Source organism: Diadema setosum, chromosome 8 (genome assembly GCF_964275005.1).
Source record: "Diadema setosum chromosome 8, eeDiaSeto1, whole genome shotgun sequence".
Taxonomy (NCBI): domain Eukaryota; kingdom Metazoa; phylum Echinodermata; class Echinoidea; order Diadematoida; family Diadematidae; genus Diadema; species Diadema setosum.
Window position 1 is genome coordinate 1,670,958 of NC_092692.1, and position 22,937 is coordinate 1,693,894.

Consider the following 22,937-nt stretch of genomic DNA (forward strand, 5'->3'; position numbering starts at 1 on the left):
TTCAGCCTTTTCCTGATTAGACTGCATAATTCCCTAATTCACATTGCCTCGAGGTCTGATAAGGGGATAAACGTGACAAACATTTTGGAATTTTTGGTCTTACATGCGCTTGAATCGACACTATAGTTGCAAACATGACAAACATATTTTGCCTCAATCGCGTCTTATATAATATTTAATGGATATTAAATATTACCATATCACTGCATACTTCGACGATGTGATATTATTTACTGTAACTAGCATATAAGAACAGAAACTCCCTCTGTACTAGTGTACTAGTATCATACAAATCAGTCTCACATAAACCACGTATATAATCAGGATATAATACACGTGTACTATACTATGCATCATACGCACATGAAGCAATCGCAACAAGCGACAAACGAACCAAGTGCAACTGTGCAATGATTTTGGCGGGATATATTTGCATACGTAATTGTTCTGCGCATGTGCGCTACCGAAGCGCTGAATACAGCTTTATCGATTGGCGCTTGCCGTTGTGCAGTGGATCCAAATTTACATACTACCAGTGCAGGTGAATCCTTCCCTCGCATATAAATACTGCGTGTTCTCAGATGCACATCAGTTCACTTTGCACAATTGCAGAACAACTCATTCATCATGCCTGCTAAAGCTCAAGCTGCTGGAAAGAAGGGATCGAAGAAGGCCAAGGCCCCCAGGCCAAGTGGGGACAAGAAGAGGCGCAGGAGGCGAAAGGAAAGCTACGGCATCTACATCTACAAGGTGCTGAAGCAGGTCCACCCCGACACTGGTATCTCTAGCCGTGCTATGTCCATCATGAACAGCTTCGTCAACGATGTCTTCGAGCGCATCGCTGCCGAGGCATCCCGCCTTGCCCACTACAACAAGAAGTCGACCATCACTAGCCGTGAGGTCCAGACCGCTGTCCGCCTTCTCCTCCCCGGTGAGCTGGCCAAGCACGCCGTCTCTGAGGGCACCAAGGCCGTCACCAAGTACACCACCTCCAAGTAAATTGACTCTTGTCGATTTCTTGGACACCAACGGCTCTTTTTAGAGCCACCCAAACATTCAAGAAAGAGATTTTAGATATTCTCAATAACTCTGCGCAAGTACGTAGTCCTTGGAGATTTTAATCTTACATGTAGTATAATGATATAGTAAAGTTCATGAAAGGGGTGGTAAATGGTCGAGACCTAGTTCAGGTTTCTACTTTCTTTGAGATGATGAGAAACCTTATGAAAATGTGAAAGAACATGCAATTTCAATGGGAACTCCATGTTTATTTGATGAAAATTGGTTTTGAAATACATGTAGCTTAGATATTCAAAACAACTTTACAAGCAAAGGGTGGGACGCACCTTATTAGGTTCTCTTTGTTTTGCTTTGTTTCTGGATATCTCGGCCATTTCAAAACCAATTTCCATTTAAAAAAACAAACTTCTTAGTACGAGATATGCTCTGTAATGATATTTCGTAAGTGCATGGTTTCTCAGTATCTTATCTATAATAGAAAAAATACAACGTAGGAATGGCAAACCCTCGACGCGATTAGCTCCTTGACGCGATAGAGTTTTTTTTTTTTTTCTTTTTTTTTTTACCCGTTATTCTTTAGCAGTAATACATGTAAATGTATCCTATACTTTTTTCCTTTTTTCCACAAAAGTACTGCAGATCTCATAGAAAACACCATCTCCAAAATTGCGTTGCTGCATTGCAGAAATGGCCCAAACTCTGTTTTATCAAGGAGGTACTAGTACACAGTGTAGCATAGGCGAGTCTGTAGTAAAGTGTACCTCCTTGGTTTCACCAAGGAGGTTCTCTCATACCTACGTACATGTACTTGGTTTCACCGCCTCCAGCGCGTGTATGCCTCTTTAGCTCTATAAGAATTGTGGTGTGGTAGTGGTGGTGGTGGGGGGGGGGGGTACTACAGTACAATACTTTGGCGTCCCTGTCGAAGGCAAATGATCCATCGAGGTTAATGCAAAGAAAGGTCCACGCTTCTCCCATTCTCTCTGTCTCGTTTTTTTTTTATACTTTTCCATTTCTGCACACTCAAAAGCAAAAGACAATAGCTACACTTCTGAAGACACATACATCGATTAGCGTCATATTTATATACGTGAAGATTTATATTGCAATCAAAAACAAGACAAGGAAACAACACGAACTCGAATTAACAATACATGTATAACCACACACACGCACAGCGGAATGGAAAATTGATATGCTTTTTTAATGTAAAACTTTGGAGGGGAGAAGGGGGTTATTGGGTCTAATGAGCAAATAGAAGAAATACAGATTTTATACTCTATATTAGAAAACGTGAATAACATTTCTTATAATCATGTGAAAACTGCTCTATCTAATCTTGTAAATATTTTGATTTTGTTTGAATGATTTGTTGATTTGATCAATAAAGACTTAAAGAAAAAAAAAGAAAAAAAAAAGAAAACGTGAATAACTGCATGGGAAAGAGAAAGAAGGGAACAATTTAATTCAATTAAGCACCCACGTGGAAAAATAAAATATTCCTCACCCTGTTGGCAAGATAACACTGTGACCAGGGAGGTGGAACCTCCCTGCTGTGACCAAACGGTACTGGTGGTATACGATGTCCCCTCTCTTTTATATCTAAATGTATCTTGGAGACATTCATTTTGGTTAGTTTTGTTCTTGTTTTGGTCATCTCATTATGGCTGATTTGCCTTCATTGTCTAAAACTACATGATTTTCCATACACATTTGAAAAATGCAGCATACATGTATAAGGATACGGAAAAAGAAAGTTCCCGAGTGTGTTTATCTTTTTCCCTTTCAACTTTTTTTTTTTTTCATTTTCCACCTGTACTTAGTTGTGGAAAATAAACAAGCAACCTGTCGTGGTCCAAGTGTAGGACTTATCTAGTCATGCCGCAAGGTGCAAATAGGGGATTCCCCCTTCAGCCGCGCCCAACGTAAGAATCCTCACAACCCCTTCGACCTTGGGCTCCATCCAGCCAGCTCCATCATCATCGAATCTCTCCTCCGATCCGATCCGTCGAATGCGGTTACACGTTGGATGCTTATGGGATAATGTCCATCCATCACAACGCGTTTTCACACGAGGTGTGTGTGTGCGGCCTGAAACCATGCTCGTGAGCTCGCCACGGAATGCATCGGTTGTATTGTATCGCCGTAAATATTATATGCTTTCAGTCCCATCCGTTCAGTTCTGTGCTGGTTGAAGTATAGCGCAAGCAACGGCGTACTCTAGTTAATTACTCTTTGAAAATGACTCCATGATATATTCATCCTAAGCATTCATGTTGTTATGATGTATCCTTTGGTGCATAGAGCTAGTTTTGTCCACGCTGTCGGCTCTTTAGCCACAACAAACCGTTTTCTTCATACGAGTCTACACTTGCTCAAGAAGCAGCGTAAATTTACGTCTATGAAAGGAAAATCTCACAGCTCCCATCAGTGGTTGAACAGACATGTTAACGATCCATTCGTTAAACAGGCACAGGTATGTAATCACCATGCATGTTGGAAAATAAACTACACCTACTTCAGTACCTACTCGATTCAAATGTCTAGAACGTAGATGTAAAGGATCGTCATTTGTGCGATACTAGTCATTGCTAGTATAAGTAAGTTTACGGATGAATCAATGCCCATGATCGTGATTCACATGTAAAGTTTATAAATTAAAATAAGTTTTAAAAATAAACATTGGTTCTTTAAAACTGCCAGCATGGCACACTTTTTTTTGTTAAACTTGCTCATACTTAAAAATTCTGGTTGTGATAAAGAAAACGTAGATCTAGGCCCCTACATCGAGGAGCTAATCACTAAGTTAGATCTATTTATGCAAGCAGGATGTAACATCAAAGGTACCGGTCAAGCAAAAGTTTGATTTCAGGAAATAAATGACCAAGACATACATAAATTACGAAGCAGCTCGCGCACCCCGGGATGTCTTGTAGAGTGATGTTATAGTATATACTGTAAATACTGTAGATAATACTCATTTATTGACTGTCATGTGACCATGTCTTGCTTAAAAATGTATTGATGCATCTTTATATTGGATTCATTGTACTGCACCAAATGTTCTGGTCAATCTGAAACTGTGTCTTGAAAAAAAGCAACATTTGAGAATCTTTCAGTATTAAGGTAAATTCTAAATTCTCTGTCATTTTCCACTTAGGAATGATGAATAGCAACAGTACCAGCATTTTTCAGTTTTATATCAATATATCAGTGCATCATCATCTCTTAGAAACTCCCCTTCCACATCCCTTTATCTCCAGGTTGATAACTACCGGGCCAGAAGTGCCTACAAGTTGCTTGAGATTGATGCCAAATATAGACTTCTTCACCCTGGCCACACTGTGATAGACTGTGGGGCTGCTCCTGGATCTTGGACCCAAGTCGCCGTGGAGAGGACAAGAGCAAATGATCCAGGTGACTTAAAGGGGCATTCCGGACGATTTTCACATCATGTAGTACATAAATCAAAAGCTCCATGTAGAGATTCGTGGAATTTGTTGTGGTCCTTGAGCAGAGAAACCAATAAATTGAAAATCTTAAACAAATTACACTGAACAGTGTTGATGACATCAGAGCCTCATATATTTCAGAACTGTAGCAGTGCAAATCCATTACAATACCACTTGCTCAACAAGTTCACCTGTGAAGAATCTATGCATGCCTTCTTCTTTTGTTCTGCTTCCGTGAGCCCCAACTCATGCATTCCTATGGTGAGGCTGCCATGTCATCATCCTTGTTCATTGCAATTTGTTACAAATTTTGAAACATTCTCATTCCTCATCCCAATAACTATAAATTGTGAAACTCTGTACTCAGTTTAAAGGGAAGGTAAACCCCAAGAGCAATGTGGATTGAGTGAAAGCAGCAACATTAGTAGAACACATCAGTGAAAGTTTGAGGAAAATCGGACAATCGATGCAAAAGTTATGAATTTTTAAAGTTTTGGTGTTGAAACCGCTGGATGAGGAGACTACTAGAGGATATGACGTATGAGTGGACAACAATACAAAGAAAATATAAAGGAAATTCAACAAAAATTCACTTTTCTAGAATTATGAAAGAGCAATGGACCAACCTCTTTCAGAAAGCAGGGAGAATAATTGCTACCCCTAACATATGTCAATATCAATTTGATGGAATTTGTAATTTTCATGAAAAATGGATTTTTGTAGAATTTTCTTTATATTTTCTTGGTATTGTTGTCCACTCATACGTCATAACCTCTTGTAGTCTCCTCGTCCAGCGGTTCCAACACCAAAACTTTAAAAATTCATAACTTTTGCATCGATTGTCCGATTTTCTTCAAACTTTCACTGATGTATTCTACTAATGTTGCTGCTTTCACTCAATCCACATTGCTCTTGGGGTTTATCTTCCCTTTAACTGATTTATAGTTGTTCAAATGTAAAAGTCTGAAAATCATCCGGAAGTACCCTTTAAGGCTCACTTCCATATCATGGTCATGGTGATTTAAATAAAATTAAATTTAATTGTAGTACAGGTGAATGAGATGACTTATACAAAATGTTTGAAGAATCACTTTGTTCAAACAATAAAGTGAATGGAATTTTAATATGTTTACATGTTTTCACGTATGTTCAAGAGTGGTATTGGAGGCAAAGAGAAGAGGCAGTGTCATTATACACCTCACATCTCTCCTGTGGTCTGTACACAAAATATTTTGGAAGTTGGAGTTTTGGTCAATGTGTTCTAAAGCAACCTCAAACCAATTTGCCCGAGAATGTCAATATTGCTAGGTTATTACCAGACTTCAATGATTGATTTGATATGAATGATGCAATGTATTTTACTCTTTACTAATGGCATAGAAGCTTACTTAGATATGGTGTGGAATTACACACTTACACAATTACACTTTCAGAGCATTTTAATCCCCTGTATTACTGTAAGACACATAAAATACATATGATAAAATTTTGTCTACATTACAAATATAAAGTTGTATACTAAAGTACAATCAACCCCTTCCCCTTGTCACTCTATCATAGTAGTTAGTGAAATGATCATTCAACAGAACAATGAAAATTTGAGCAAACTGCAGCTGTTGAGTAGCATTGCAAGAATCCTTACATATGATAAACAATGTACATACTGTACGAGCTGAAATTTTCGCGGTGATTTTATTTTCGCAAAACGTGAATCGCCTTTGAACCGCGAAAATAACGACACGCGAAAATAACAACGCACAAATAAGTAAGTACAGTTAGACCCTCGCAGCCGTGAAATTAACAACACACGAAAATGTCCTCCAAGTCGCAATTCGCGAAAATATCTGTACGCGAAAATTTCAGCTCGTACAGTATTGTATTCTTGTATGGTATCCCACAATACTAGTGATGCAACAAAAGTGTTGTCTATTACCCCAGTTTAAAAACATTTTTGAAATAAGCTTCTTTTTTTTTAAAGGAATATAGCAGTAGTATTACACCTGCAGCTATTTTCAGTGGTTATCTCAAAGCATGGGTCTAGACTGTGCCAGAATTGTGCCTTGATAAACCAGCAAATGCTTCTGAAGCTTCCATAGCTTACTATGCTAAATGTTTGCTTGCTGATTTTCTTTGTTTGCTCATTTTTCGAGAAGTGGGGGATTTCTTCTTTATCTACCATACATGCTTGCTTATGATGAACATAATTGTAAATTGTAACTTTAATTTTTTTCATGAACAGAAGGGGGAAATGTGGTAGCAGTGGATCTGTTGCACATGCAGCCTATAGAGGGCGCCGTCATTCTATCCCAGCAAGATTTCACAGACCCTGGAACGCAACAAGAGATCCTGGCTCATCTCGATGGGCAGCTGGCAAACACGGTCCTGAGCGACATGGCACCGAATGCCACTGGAATCCACTCCATGGACCATGAGCAAATCGTGGAACTGGTCAGGACAGCTGCAGAGTTTGCTTACAAAGTTCTGGGAGAAAATGGGAACTTCCTGGCCAAATTGTGGGATGGTCACCATATGGGGCTCCTCAAAAGTGACTTAGCCCAGGGCTTCCGGACTATGAAGATTCTCAGGCCCGAGGCAAGCCGTAAGGATTCCTCAGAGATATATTTGCTGGCGAAGGGATTCAAGCGCTACTTAGTACATCCCGTCACGTAACAGATAATACAATGTACAATGATAAGAAAACTTTCATGGGTTGGGGATGTTACAATACAGTAACAGGAGATTACGGCTTCTACCTTTAGCAATTTTGTGGGTGAGCTTTCATCCACTCCTGTGGACTTTCTCAAGCCATGTAATCACATCGATCTTCTCTGCTGTCTGCTTGTCTTCCGATCTTCAGTCAAAGATCTGTTGCCTACGCCTTCATTTTTGCAAATTGTTCTCTTCTTAAATGAGGATTCACATGAAGATACAAATACTGTGTATCAGATGTGCACACAATAAATCTTGATGTGGTCCATTCATTCTGATATTCAGGCATCGGTGCATGAAGCATTTAACTTGAATTTACTCATTGTCTTACAGTTGGCAATCACTAGAAATCATGTATGGAATTTGACTTCAAATTTGTAGGCAGGGAGAGGTAGATGTGTGTTTGTACTTCATTTTGTGTTGTTTTTGTACAGTAATGAGGTCTGTGTCAAGGCAATAAAGCAACATCAAGCAAAGTGATCATGTTCAACTTGCCTTTATTATTAAGACAAAGACACTTGAGTGAATTTGCACTGGGTACCTCATTTGTACAAATAAAGATAATTCTCACCAACATTCCATAGTTCCTCTTCTTTATGTACAATTTACAAAGATCATAATTCTTTACATAATTATGTCAAAACTGTCACAGTAGTTTGCATTACTCAGGGTGTGATTTCCTTCTTACATGTTGCACCATTATTACACCATGTTTTCTAACACCACATGGGAGATTTGGATCGTGTCTAACTTTATTACACATTACATGTCATACTTTATCATACAGATTACAAATTCTGCACTATACATACAAATTTAGAGTATGCACAATCACAGAACACGCACATGCACTTTATGTGCTCTAGTATATACATGTATAGAGAAGTGATTTCTCATTTTTAAACAAACTTTTCCCAAACATAGGGCAAGGTAAAGAATAGGAATAACGTAGAAGAAACAAAACCCTTTAAAAATCAAATTATCACCTTTTTCTTTAAAATCATTGAATGTCTTGAACAAGTGTAGATAAGAAATAGTATTACACACTGTAGTGTAAAATCATGCGCTGTTTTAATAGCGTATCATAACATGTAATAGTTTGCGCATGTGTAATTTGACGCATTTGCAAATAGTATCTCCATTGGCATAAACTGGATGAAATGTGTCTACTTGTTAAGTCTACATCAATGTGCACTTGTCTCCAAACAGACAAATCTAGCACACCCGTCACATTGGCACGCAGCATCAATGAAATTAAAACAATGCAAATCAAAGTAACCCACAGTTTTCGTAGTTCTACATCCACAGATCTCGTACAACAGCTTTTGGTCATTTACATATGTAAGAAACAGATGATAAATACGACAGAAAGCTAGCTGTACAATTAAAACATGACTGGGAATTTCCTTTCAAATAAGTTCAGAATATGTTGCAGATTTTTTTTTTTTTCAACTGGGAAAGGAAAATTAACAGAATCAGATGAAAGAAATACACTGTAGTAACACTTTCAGTGTTGTAACCTGACTTTAGGATATGTTTGTGGTTGAAAGACATTTTCCCTGTCATAGTATTATTTGTGTGACAAATAGCTTGAGAATGATTGCAAAGTCATAACATTTTCTTCTCTAGAACATCCACATGTCAAGTTTTTAACACACAAATACAATTCTCTCGCTTAGATGAAAGAAATTTAGAATACATTTCTTTTCTTTTCAAAAAACTCTGCAGTTTTCCTTTCAGAGATGCTGTACAAGAACTCTGGGTATTTGATAGTTCCAAGAAATAAACTGAATATCTTTTCAATGTGAGGTAATTGAGAAAGAATAGTTTCTGGAAAAAAAACAAACAAAAAAATGGAAAATAGAACAAGGTCTTCAATAAAGGGTATGTCTAATCTGTTTAGCCCAGATGGAAAGCTGCAATGTAAAAGATAATGTATCTTATCTTGCAGGAGTACATGTATGTTGAATACTGATTTACTACAGTGGAAACTTTACCACACACTTCATTTGAGTGAAGTCCATGGACTATAAAGTTGCAATTATGATACAAGACCACTGGACTTCTGGCTCAACGAACACATTGTACAATACATGTACCTTTATTCACAGACGTTTAATACTTGCACCTGCTGCAGCAGTCGCCATAGTAACCATAGATATTGCAAGTGCTTTATGAAACGGGGCTATGGTAAGTAATAAGGCTTCCTGCTAACCTTTGCCCACCAAAAATTGGGTGTTACAATTCATATGCAACCCACACAATGTAGTGACACCAGTGACCCAAGACAAATTTCAGATCACATGGTGCCTTGGTTGAGTGACTGAGGTTCTGACAAAATTCACCAACGTTTATGAATAAAACTGAAAAGTTGTGGTTAAATTTTGATGCACAACTCAGTTCACTGCCTCCTGTCCATTTTTACTGATAATTTATTAAGACTGTTACTCTCGCACGGTACATGTAATTACATAGACACGTTGTGCCCTTGATATTTAGTAGTTTATATCTCCATTGATTTCAATCATCCACCATTAATTAAAACAATAACAGCACCATAAAAACTGTCCTGTGGCTGGATGTACTGCTGAGAGGTGAAGTCATGTATTTGGCAATAAAACAATGGCGCATACTATTGTCACTTTTTGAAAGGTTTGACACATTGCATGATCTTTGGAAATAAGTGTAGCACATTCCGAACAAGTGTAAGTATTTTGGTAAACACTGAAGTAAATATAAGTGCTCATGCACAAGGGAGATAAAGACAACTCCTTTTTAAGCAGTGGGAACATCCCATTCTAAGGCTGCAAGTATCTTTAAAGAGTAGGAAGCATCTCTCTGTACACCACAAGACAGCACTACATAATTTTGTTAAGACTAGTCAACCTTTGGTAGTTCATTCTAATCAACCTGATATCATTGTAGACAACAAATTATCATGATAAAAGTTTCTTCAATGTGAAGATCTCTGGTCGATTCGTTACTTCCTTTATAATAACACTGTCTCACTTTAGATATGGGTAATGTTGAGATAATAATATCCATTTTATACTGGCTCATCTCAAGGATCTTTGGTACATTAGTATACCGGTGCTCTGTGACCATGTCTGCAACCTCAATTTCACAGATCAACATGACAACTTTGACATGATTACACACTTTTTCCTGTATTTTTCTTCCAAATTTTATCAAAATTGAACCAGACCAGGGAAGAACTATGATCAAAATTAATTTTCATCCCTCAGTGAATACACTGCTGATCTGGCGGTCATACAGGAATCACCTTGTGTCTGAACTTTGACACAAAAGGTCAGATGTCACCTGCAAGCCAGATCGTTTTGCAGTGTTATCCAAAAAACATTGTAAATGTGATGAGGCTGAGCTAAACCTTCGATAGAAATCCACAATTTGAAGATGTCCTAATGATGTGATTCTAACGTGTCCTTTCAGAAACCTCAAATAGCGTCCTTATTCTGCATTGTTTGGATATCCAAAACGATTGCTTTGATATCCGAAACAGCATATATGGCACAGGAAAACTACATTCACTGTAGTATGAATGGTGGATGAAGATTTGTGATGAAAATTACAGAAATTCTGTACATGACTCAGTTTGATAGACTCACAGAGGTTAAAATTCATTTTCAGCACCATCACACCGATTACATATTTTAGGACATATTGATAATTACTGTAATGCTCGATCATCACAACTGGGCAAAAAGCCAATGAATTCTACACAGAATACCCCAAATTGAAAGGTACAGGAGGTACCTATCTAAACAAGAATGAGACTTGGTTTCATAGCAGTCCACTAATGCTTTTAGAGACCTGGGCACCGCTTCGTGAAAGTTGTCAGACCTGACAAGTTGTCAGTCTCTGACAATTTCAGTAAGATCCTTGGTTTTGATTGGCTGAGAAGCTCTGGTGTCAGACTGTTACTGTGGTAACTGTACAAGAATGAGAACTTGTCAGGTCTACCAACTTTCATCAAATGGTGCCTTGGCTGACAATCGTCCAAAAAACTGGGGAACTACAGCAGAGTCAATGGCATCTGAATATGAATTCATCTGAATGTTTCCCTTCAGAAATCAAAAAAAAAAAGAAAAAAGAAAAAAGGAAAAAAGGCTTCTACAATCTATTACCATAGCACTCTTGGAACTTGATTTGGACGGGTCGAGGGTAGCAAAGCTTGAATTGCCACTGTCCAGCTGTATATATGTAAACAGATGTATTCATATTTGTATGGATGGCATTTGATACTTTGGGAAACAAATTCACAGAGTGGAAATTTTCTCAAACTTTGTGCTATACATCAACATGCCAAAGAATGGTAAAGAGCAATATTCTTGGGTAAAATCTAATTGCACAGAAGTTTGAATCCGCTTCTATACTAACAGCTTGAACAATGTCACAGAAAGCACTTGAAAATTTATTGAGGGACTTAATGAGGTACCAGTAATTCCTTAGGTCGATTGCCTGTTCATATCAAAACTGATATTCACATTACATCCCCTTCAAAGACGAAATAAAAACAAGAATACAGTCAACCTTGCTTAGGTCAACCTCGCATAGGTCGAATACCATGTAATCGCGTAAGTCGAGGTTTTTTTCAAGTCCTCCTCTCTATACATTCTATAGATTTTAATCCCCCATAAATCAAATTTTCTCAAAGTCGCAGATATTTCTTCTGTCCAAACAGATTTGACTTGGGCAAGGTTGACTCTGTGTATAAAAACAAAAGACAATAACGATCATGACATCCACCCATTGAATACATATTCTCATTAGAGTGTCATTAGTGAAGAGTTGCTTATATCTGCCGAGGATGTGTGTCACAGGACAACAGGAGCAGACTGTACCCATTCCCACCACCCATGTTGGCCGGAGTTTGGTGCCGCCGTCTCCTGGTCTCTGGAGAGAGGAGGAGGAGGAGGGGCGGGGTTATCTCTTCTTGTCGGTGGAGTAGATGGAGAGGAATGAATCCCTGCATCCTGCAGCCAGATGGAGCTAAAAGAACAAAGAAACAGTACTCACGATGATTAGTAATTACAGTGGGACCTAGTTAGAAAGAGGTTTAAGATAACGGTGACTCTCATTACAACAAAATCCTCGGGACTGGCATTTTTTTTTTTTTTTTTTTTTTTTTTTTTTGTAGCAAAATTTCATTCAAGCAGAACAGTAAAGTACATTATACAAATAGGTCATGCTCTACGGCGCACTATTATACAAATAACGCACAGGTCTGAGTGCGTCAGTCGGAATTGTGTGCATAAGGTAACTATGGAATGCTTTACCCACTCGGCTTTGCCTCGTGGGTTTAGGCTAAATTCCATAGTTACCATGCACACTATATTCCACCTGATGCAAGAAAAGACATGTGCGTCATCTGTTTCATAGAATGGGTAATTTTCTTGCCAAAACCCCATTTTTCTATTGTGTTACCCGATGACAAATTTACTGGATGCATTTCCTTTTGGCTTGCCATAGACGAGAGCCCGAAAACCATGCATCAGTTTTTACTGGACGCATGGTTTTTCTTCAGAACCATGCATCCAGTAAAAACTGATGGATGATTGTTTTAGCCAATAGGCATCTCGTACTGAGTGCACAAACGCTCGCCTAGTGCGCGAACCTTTGTTACAAGTGCGCACGATACTCTTGCTACAAGTGCGCTATACACGTTTACCACTGTGACTCAGCGTGCGGCCAGTACAAATCAACACATAGCTCTCAACCAATGAGATCGCAGGATTCTCACTACCCATTCTATAAACTGGATTGTAGAACGACATATACTAAATTATCCCGAGTGCTGTTTTGTTTCACCGAGGCCACAGGCCACGGTGAATAGAACTGCACGAGGGATAATCTAGCATTTGCAGTTCTACAGTCCAGTACTGGTGCATCAGTTGAACATGCCCTAATTGTTATAGTAAACACCCCCTCAATTTGTGTTTTCCGGAGGTCTAGGCCATACATCTAACATTAGACTCACCGTACTGATTTCTTGCACTCAGAGTTAACCGCAACCTTGTTTACATATAGCGCGACGCTAGTACAGCCGTGAATGCGTATTGCATGTGCAGAGCACACTCGTGATAATAAACTGCTACATTCTGCATCCAGTGCTCTACGCGCGCATACGTTGAAATGCTTGGCCTTGTCCTACTTCATTCCTCGCTGTGCGAATCTCTGCGTACATAAAGCGTAGATAGGCGCCCTGTAAGCATTCGGTATTGTGGCACAGCCGTTCACTACACCAAAGTTTTTGCACAATCATGTGATGCAATCCAACGAATCACAACGCAAATTTCACTCTACCTATTTACTATAAACACATAGATGATGATTTTGGGACCTGAATTTTCCTTCACTGTAAGAAGAATTTTGTTGTGACCATGTACATTATAACAAGAGTGCACCGTATAACAAAACCCTCATAAAATAAGGTGATTTGGTGGTCTAAACTCTTTACATATTTATATCTTTGTACCCTGATATAGCAGGTCTATACTAATTGTAAATCCATTAAAAATTCATGATATCACAACGAAAGTATTGAAAAAATAGATTAACACACAGTTCTCACAAAGTAATTATATGGTGTAACAAAGCACAAAGCAACTATCACACTGGAAGGTGGGGCATTATACCATATGACCCCCCCCCCCCAAAAAAAAAAAAAAAAAAATCACAATGGGACCCTCTGTAATGATAGCTTTAAAAACAATCAATCAATCCAAATCAACATTTTACAGAAAACCCCATCCGATTTGGTTCAGTGGTCAAAGAGAAATGAGGAGTTTTGAAGAGCATGTTAGGAATCCCTTCACTCCAAGTTCTGTCCACAGTGTTCACACATTAATGTGCAGTTCTAAGAGCATCAAAGTGCTGAACTTGGAAGAATCAGACTCATGACATACTTTACAACAATCCACATTTCTCTGTGACCACTTAACCAAATTGAATGGAGTTTTCTACGAAATAGAGGAAAGATGTTATATTTTAAGACCATGAAATAGCATTCAGAGAATTTCATCATATTGGAAGATATTAATGCGAAAATCTGATTGTTTTTTTTTGGGGGGATACTGTAAAACGAGGAATGTTCGCGTGCATTTTAATTTCGAAAAATCTTGCAAGAGCCAAGATTCCCAAAATTACAATGCATGTGAAAGTTCTCGTCTACACAATACTCATCGAATGTTTGAGGCAACTCGCAAAAATTTCATGCCACGAAAAAGGCCATCGGCTCCAATTCCCAAAAATTTAATGCTGCGAAAATATTGTTTTACAGTATACTGTACAGCCATATTACCTTGTACGGATGGAAAGCCAAGGAGCTAACTGGTCCTATTCTCTGCCCTATGAAGCCTTCATAGTACTTGATGGTGCTCAGCGTATCTCCCTGTGTGTTGTACACATTGATTTGCTGGGAGTTGTAACCGCTGCAAGGGAACACAGACCAAAACAATGATATGATAGTGGAAAGGGCCTGATGGCAAATGACAAAGCATCAAACAGATCAAGAAACTGAAATGTAACACATCCTATCATTCCTGTACTTTCTTAAAAACATATACAGATAAACATACCAATTATCTTTTGTTGTGTTGTCATTTCAAAGGTATATGAAATGAGTGCAGGTGACTTTTTACATAAAATGTTGAGAGAATAAGTACCCCAAAGCAGAGGTGTAAAGACCTCAAGTATAATAAGGAAAATTCACTGTTCTGTTGTTGATCATCAACTCTAGATACATTTTCCTTTAATACAGGTTCAAACAAACTACCTATGAAGGGAATATCCAATATCAAATGCTAATGTTCATGTTAGTTGATACAAAAGAGGGTGGATCACCACTGTCTACATTCAACTCCAATTGTACTTTATTATAAAATAAAGTCAATGCAAATTATGCATATATATATATATATATATATATATATATATATATATATATACACAACAACAAAAACAAAGGATACACTATGACAAGTACAACTAAATATCTACTTTGTATCAAACAAATCATGCCAGGAACACCAAAACACACTTTTTTCTTGCTGTTAATCTGTAGAGAGAATTGTGGGTACATGAATAATCTATGTAAATCTTGTTCATTTCACCATTTGAACAGTGTATCTTGATGGAACTACCAAATATTTATTGAAGCTTTCATCAAACGAAAAACTTCTTTGCCACAATGTACACAGCTTAGACATCTTCAAAATTTTCTCATGTAACAGCAAGTGTGATCGTTTGTTTCATCGCCAAGTTTGGGGATAGAATATGGTGAAGTGGACAACACTGCTGTGCCTACTTCAATATTGCCATGCTACATATTCCTATAAACTACCCTCGAGGTTGGTTCCACTGTGTTTTAACATATCCTTTGGGTCCCTACCTGCAGACATTCCATGGTACATGTACATCCAATACAATTCCACATAATACTGCAGATTGCAATGCTTTAAAAAGAAACAGCATGGCTGATCCTCCCATAGAATTAAACAATTACTTGTCTTTCCTTTGCCTACAGCTTTTTGAGCTTCAGGCATTACTCTAATCCCTTGCCAACACCCAAGTTTAGATGGGTTAGACAAAGAAAGGACCAGCCACAGTGATCTAGGAGTCAAAGGGCATTCCCTGACTTTCCTCCTTTTAATCCCTGCAGAATCACAAGGACTTAAAATACTTAGTATTGTTTCCAATATATAAAGCCCACTCAGCCTTGTGGTATTGGGGAGGGTGGTGCAATTGGGGAAAGTTTGAAGCTTTGTAGTGGGGATGGGGCTCTTAGGATCTAAGTCAACCAGGAATGAATGAGAGAGCAAATTGTTATAATGGAACAAATAATCTTGCATGAAAGGACTGAATTTAACCTTCGCCACCTCAAGTAAATTTTGGAGACAATGACGGGGAACCAGTTGGCACAGCCAAATTATTTCACTTGACTTGCCACTTGGTTCCATATTTCAAAATGAATCATCTTCTTCTTATGATAAGAACGTTGTGGAAGTTTTGTTCAACTGTGACACAAATCCGAGTCATTCCCTCCCATAAAAGACATTGTCACATACTGTACACATGACATACTTTGCTGTTGTTATTTTTGCAAATTTCATTTGTCAACCAGTATTAACGAAGTAAGCAACTCACAAAAACAATGCCTTCCATAACACAGACGTATTGCATATCCCCTCTAGGATGGGAAATTGCTATTTTTTTATCTCTTGACAGAGATAATACTTCCTTCTCACTTTCGGGCATACTGCAAGCGTTTGTGGCACAATAATAATAATAATAGTCAGTTCTCAGAAACGCATAATACCATACAAATAGTCTCTATGCATGTACAAAATAATGAAACCAAATCTATCACATATTTCTCTAATTCAAACATGTAATCAGCAATTGTCAAAAAGGTGAGTTTTTAACACAGATTTGAATTTATCAAAATCTGTAATGCATCTAACACAAGTCCACTCGGGAACTGAATCTGCAAATATGCTGTTAACATTGTCCATAGACCTGTCACCCATGGTATCAGCAGGCTTTACTACCCTACAAACAGGATGTCTTACCATGCAAAGATACCAGCATGGGGATGAACAGCCATTGATGTGAGTCCTGGGGCGGTATTCACTACTCGAACAGACTCCGTGAACCTTGGGTCCCAGAACCTCACATCACCTCCAAGGCTAGGGATTCAAGGACAACCAGGCAATATGGTTATCAGAGAACACTCAGCAAAGTCAACACAAACACAAATAAATTTTATACAGGCAAGAGAAGACTTTACAGTCTTCAATGGTCACAAGGTGATTGTAATACAGCCACTTAAAGGGATGGTATAGTATTGCTGGAGATGAGGATTAGGCTTTTAACCTTTTCGGGAGATACTAAGAACCCACTTATGAAATTGCGTTTAGCATACCATCCTAAAAGGAATTCAAAGTTAATTTGATAAAAATCAGTTTTGGAATGGCTGGAACATCCAAAAACGAAGTAAAACAAAGTGATCGTAATAGAAGGTGGGTCCCACATTTATTAACCCGTTGAGGACGGTTTGATTTTGCTACAACACGCATTTCCCATAGACACCTGCCTGAGTATATTCGGGACTCGTCCTCAACGGGTTAAGATCACTCTGTTTTTGGATATCTAAGGCATTTCATAACCAATTTTCATTGAATAAATGTTGGATTCCTCTTGAAATTACATGCTCTTTCACACGTCATAATAGGTTTCACATTATCTTACATAAAAATGTTAGAAACCTGCAGATAGGTCTCAACCGAAACTATACCATCCCTTTAAAATCCTGTTAGTAAGGGTATACTAGTACTTTACTATAGTATGCTATACTGCACGTCTGATTTATCAAGCATTATCTGCCAAGCAAAATACAATGTTTCTTCAGTTCAGTTTTCCAATAACAGCCATAAACAGCTACACTTCAGTTATGTATAGATCTATGCCTGTTTTAAAGGAAACCCAAACACCAAGAAAATGTGGATTGAGTGAAAGCAGCAACATTAGTAGAACACATTAGTGAAAGTTTGAGGAAAATTGGACAATCGATGCAAAAGTTATGAACTTTTAAAGTTTTGGTGTATGAACCGCTGGATGAGGAGACTACTAGAGGTTATGACGTATTTGTGGACAACAATGTAAAGAAGATATAAAGGGAATTCCACAAAAATTCATTTTTCATGAAAATTACACATTCCATCAATTTGATACCGACATATGTTAAGGATAGTAATCATTCCCCCTGCTTTCTGAAAGCGGTTAGTCAAGTGCTCCCTCATTATGCTAGAAAAGTGAAAGCATGTTGAATTTTCTTTATATTTTCTTTATAATTGTTATTCACACACACATGTATGGGTTTGGGTTTCCTTTAAAGTATATGATCAACATGTCCCTTCAACCTGCTCAACGGAAACGGGGTGGTAGGCCTTACCCTGCACTGATGATTTTGCCGTCTCCAGCTCCTTTCTGTATGTGTACGTTGGCCACCCAGCTGTTGTGTTCACGTAACGTCATCACACGACTAAAAACAGAACAATAAGAGAACATTCAGTCGAATATTTAAGATTAAAACAATAGTTGACACCAACATTCATATGTCCATAACAAAAATATTGTATACGCCAAATATTTCATGAGGTTTTCATTTTCACAACCTTCGCAAGTCAAGTGCTATTCACAGATTGAAAGACAAATAAAAATATTGATTCTGATCCTGATACGAATGTGATGTGCACGTATATTTCTCCTTTCAGTACTGTACTGCATGATTGTGAGTTTAACCACTCGCAAAATCGCGGGAAGTCTCAATTCGCGAAAATTTAGACTCGCTACAGTATATGGCGTTTACAGTACTACAATCGCTACAATTGAATGTACATGACAAACACTATGGGCTGTACTGGCCTTTCACATCATACCACACTAACTTCTTTTCATCAGCTTCTTTCACGAGGTTTCAACCACCATAGCATTTATGAGTAAAACACTAATTTGGCAAAGAATGCTTCATGTATGTGTAAACGCCACATAGAGAGTTGATGATGACCGTCTATGATTTCTGGACCCACCACTCTGAGGGCGCTATTCTCCTGTCGTAGAGCCTGACTGAACCATCTCCACAGCCAGCAATCAGCAGGGACCTCCCTACCGAATCACATGCAAGACTCGTTACACAGCTGTCAGCACCAGTGGGAATGTCCTGCAAAGAGAATAATTCAAAGTTTAGTCATGATGTTATTGGACTCAGCATATTTGACCGTCTAGTTTTGACCATCCAGTTTTGACCATCTAGTTTTGACCATCTAGTTTTGACCATCTAGTTTTGACCATCCAGTTTTGACCATCCAGTCTTAATATCAATTCATGCATCATGTTCTGTGCTGGATACAACTTTTTTTTTTCTATTTTGAAATGAAATTCCCTCCTCCATCCCCCCCCCCAACATACTGCCTTGGTACCAATCTATTTTCATGGTTGGGTATACGTCACTTCCCGTATATGTGTAGCTGCGGTGAAAACAAACAGCTCGCTTGTGCATACAGTACATGAGCAGAGCTGGAGTGCGAATCGGTGTGTGAATGTATGCACAGAAGAACAAGCATACAGTGTAAGAATCTACTTACATGGTGATACAGATGACACGGCATCGCCAGTCAAAATCCTCAATCTACCATTCCTTCACATAATTTGTCAATATCATTTCTTGTGGCTATCAGAAATGTTAAGACAGACCATATTTGTCAGTTTCATGGAATTTTAAAGCCAATTACAGAAGAAAAGTAGATAATTCATCTCAAAATTACACCGATTGTGCACTGATCATGGGTTTGTTTTCACTCCAGCTGCCACTAAATACCCCGATGTCCGAATGTAAGAATTACAGAGCTCCCCCTAAGGTGGTCACTATGAACTAGGTGGTAAACAGAGAGAAAAGTTCACCAACCTGTAGCTTGAGCTCTCGTTGTGTGTCCCAGACTCGTATCGTCCTCACGTCCCCTGAAGCCAGCAGCATCCCTGACCCCTGCTCCCAGTCCAGGACTAGACCAGAGCCTAGGATGAGAGACAAAAGTCACATCAAGGTCAGAGGTCATAAACCGATAGTCTCTATTCTCAGGGCAGATTATTTCTCTCATTATGCTTACTGCACTCACTTACGTAGACACCGAAAATGATAAAATCACTAAGATATCACATTACTGGATATGGCTCCACATATTACTCTTCACTACACTGGATATGATTTTAACTGCTTGATCTGAGGCAATGGACAACTCAACGTGTCCAGAAGCCAAAAATCATGACTTCGCTTGAGTGCCCAGTCTTGATTTCTAACCCCTTGACTTTTGAGAAGGCAGTCTGCAAATCTAATCAACTGTAATATTTTTGTTCTAGCTTATCTTCCATCACATGATTAACAATAGATAAATGGTCAACAAAAGAATTGAGTATATGAATATAAGAACGACCCAAGTCCAATTTTTGGCCAAATTTAGTTTGACATGGGAAATTGTAGCTTATGCATGGACTCATCTTGTGTATAAATGATAAATCCTAATTACCACCGGAAGTGCCTGAAATAAATGAGTTAAATCTTATATGAATGTAAACATGAAGGACTTGGGTCGTTCTTACATTCATATTATAGCGCCCTCTCTCGTCCTTCTCTCATCTCTATAGCAGAATATCATGTGTATGAATCAAAGAACGACCCAAGTCCATATGAATCAAAGAACGACCCAAGTCCATCACACAAAATGGCCTCTCCACAATTAATGCAAATGTTAATTGTCATAATAATATATGTTCTAAATTGTATATACAATGTTGCTTTCCCATCACAGTTAAATAGAATATTTTTGGACAAATAACAAAAATATGAAGTTTTTTTAAGATTACTTGAAATGGTCATCCATGGACTTGGGTCGTTCTTATATTCATATACTCAATTTGATCTTAGTCAATATGACCTCCACTATTTGATGCATCAAAACACCAGACCATTACCAGCTGCTGTCCATTTATCGTCAGCTTTCAGGATGCAGCAGCAGAAAATAAGCAACTGAGATGATGGAATGATGGAATGATGCAACAATACTAGCCTTTGAAAGGAATTTTTGGTCAAGAAAAGTGAAAGAGTCCATCTGGATAAAAAGAATCAAGTCCACACTCAATAGGGATTCCGAATACAGCTTATCACCAATTTTCGGTCCAACGATCAAGAAACAAGCAGGCAGTGCTAGAGAAATGGTGTAAACACTTGGCCTGAAGAAGTCCACAGGAGTGGATGAAAACTAGCCAGCAAGTCACTAAAGGTTGAAAGAAGCCTGAATCTCCTATTGTATGATCGATCTCCGTAACTGATGAAAGTTTTCTGCAATGCAATTTGTCATTTGTTTGACTTGTTGTGAGAAAAGTACACTATCCGTATATACATGTACCTCGATTTGATACCAGCATGTCTGAGAGGGCTTGCCAGGCTGTCACTAACTCAACGGGTCTCCCTTCTGGTGTCCAGTAATTCCTCCATATACGAACCGAGCCATCATCTATAGGATGGAAATAAAAGAATTCTTGTATACGATTCACAGATTGACAGTCAAAGCACCACATACCTGTGTTTTCAACACTCACTGATTACTGCACATCTGCCTTTCACTGTATCTTATAAACATTGAATGCACATGGAAAAATTTCACTCTGGCTACAATATGGTAGTATTGCATCATCAATGAAGTTGGTCATCATGAAAAAAATAATACTAATAATAATGTTTTGACCAAGAGGCATTTGCAAATGTAATGCTCAAAACCCTCCTTTAACTCACACTTCTCTGAAAATATTTTGAATGTGACCTTAGGAAAGAAATAAACTGATTTGAATTGACAACTGAACTGATCAAAAATCAATGATTATTTTCTGTCAATGTTAGCAGACAAGAAAGCAACAAAACAATAAAAAAAAAAACTTTGACTTTTTGTCTTGCAGAGTCTCATACTCTAATAAAAATTAATTTCATTCACAAACTACCCCCTGCATTAGTGATTAGAATGTGATTCATTTGACACTCATTCTAAGAAGGATAATGTCACAATATTTTCTCCCTCCTTGATAATCTTACACTTGGGATTGTCTAGTAACATGCTCACATCTAAAATGAACTTAGGCAAACATTGCAACAAGTTCTAATCACATAATCTAAAATTCAAGTATACATTACAGTGCACTCCTGTTATAACGAACAGAGTTACACAAAAATTCCTGTTACAACGAAGTAAATGTTCAGGTCACAACATTATCTGTTCTACATTTTTTATTGCCTATTTGTTTGGTTATAACGAAATTTTGATATAATGAAAGAAAAATGCCGGTCTCAAGGACTTCCATTATAATAGGAGTTCACTGTACCAGTGTTTGCTGAAAGTCAATGGAAATATGGACTTGGTCAAGTTTGATTTTAATATGTGTACCCTAAAGCTCCCCATTCCACCCCAAGAGTGATGCTACTTACCAGCCCCTGTCATGATGAGGCTCAGGTCATGAGAGTTGAGGAGGTCCATGGAGGTGACCTTGGTTGACCTTTGGTTCATGTTCCTAAAGTAGTTTAACCTCTCTCCACTCTCCCAGTTCCATACACTGAGTATCAATAATAATAACAATGATAATAATATATTTATACAGCGCATTTTCCATGAACATACATGTTCCAATGCAACAAACAAAAGGTCAAATATTACATTGGAGATCAAAACATTTCTTTGAAGAGTTGCTGTCAAGAAACACATGAAAAATGTAGGATATATGTATCACCTCATTCTTATATCAAATCTTAGGCTCCGATGAAATTCTACAAGGACAACTCTGATTTCTGAAGCTTGCTGTCAGAGCAATACAGGTATTTAAGATATCACCCTTCTGAAATAATGACATAATCTCACACAGAGAACCGTACTTTACTGAATTCACATCAAAGGGGCCGCAGAACATTTTTCAGTGTGTGTGTGTGAGTTGGGGGGGGGGGGGGGTTTTCAAGGTCAAGACCCCCCCCCCCCCCCCCCCCCCCCCCTTTAGACAGGAAGAATGTAAGGGCGGAATCTTTTGAAATTCAAATTTTGTGGGTGTTGCAGCACCCCCCCCCCCCCAAACTCACCCCCGGCCCCTGCAACATACACCTTGTAAATGAAACCGCTCCATAATCCACCACTGTATATCCTAATG

At 38.3% G+C, this 22,937-nt stretch overlaps 3 protein-coding genes across 3 annotated transcripts in view; 2 read left to right on the forward strand and 1 right to left on the reverse strand.

Annotated features, from left to right (window-relative positions):
* The first annotated feature begins 627 nt into the window (after positions 1-627).
* LOC140231974 (late histone H2B.L3) lies at positions 628-999 on the forward strand. Its single transcript, XM_072312126.1, has one exon. The coding sequence runs from the start codon at positions 628-630 to the stop codon at positions 997-999; it is 372 nt and encodes a 123-aa protein (XP_072168227.1).
* A 2,034-nt stretch (positions 1,000-3,033) lies between these two features.
* LOC140231950 (rRNA methyltransferase 2, mitochondrial-like) lies at positions 3,034-7,755 on the forward strand. Its single transcript, XM_072312097.1, has 3 exons — positions 3,034-3,496; positions 4,284-4,437; positions 6,712-7,755. Exons 1-3 carry the CDS (start codon positions 3,302-3,304, stop codon positions 7,140-7,142), a joined length of 780 nt encoding a protein of 259 aa, XP_072168198.1. The 5' UTR covers positions 3,034-3,301; the 3' UTR covers positions 7,143-7,755.
* A 4,178-nt stretch (positions 7,756-11,933) lies between these two features.
* The window catches only part of LOC140231951 (regulatory-associated protein of mTOR-like), a 59,820-nt gene continuing 48,816 nt past the window's right edge, over positions 11,934-22,937 (reverse strand). The window contains exons 26-33 of the mRNA XM_072312098.1: positions 22,231-22,355; positions 21,161-21,268; positions 19,666-19,772; positions 18,791-18,921; positions 18,154-18,243; positions 16,772-16,888; positions 14,503-14,632; positions 11,934-12,191 (exon numbers count right to left, since the gene is read on the reverse strand). Of these exons, the coding sequence (XP_072168199.1) occupies positions 12,126-12,191; positions 14,503-14,632; positions 16,772-16,888; positions 18,154-18,243; positions 18,791-18,921; positions 19,666-19,772; positions 21,161-21,268; positions 22,231-22,355 (874 nt within the window). The 3' untranslated portion in view covers positions 11,934-12,125. The remainder of the gene's footprint in view (positions 12,192-14,502; positions 14,633-16,771; positions 16,889-18,153; positions 18,244-18,790; positions 18,922-19,665; positions 19,773-21,160; positions 21,269-22,230; positions 22,356-22,937) is intronic.

What these genes read in the sequence shown, in the direction of transcription:
- LOC140231974 (XM_072312126.1), top strand. Translation starts at nt 628, where the DNA reads ATGCCTGCTAAAGCTCAAGCTGCTGGAAAGAAGGGATCGAAGAAGGCC.
- LOC140231950 (XM_072312097.1), top strand. Translation starts at nt 3,302, where the DNA reads ATGATGTATCCTTTGGTGCATAGAGCTAGTTTTGTCCACGCTGTCGGC. An exon ending in CATTCGTTAAACAGGCACAG is followed by an intron (nt 3,497 to 4,283) that starts GTATGTAATCAC and finishes CTTTATCTCCAG; the next exon opens with GTTGATAACTACCGGGCCAG. An exon ending in GACAAGAGCAAATGATCCAG is followed by an intron (nt 4,438 to 6,711) that starts GTGACTTAAAGG and finishes TTTCATGAACAG; the next exon opens with AAGGGGGAAATGTGGTAGCA.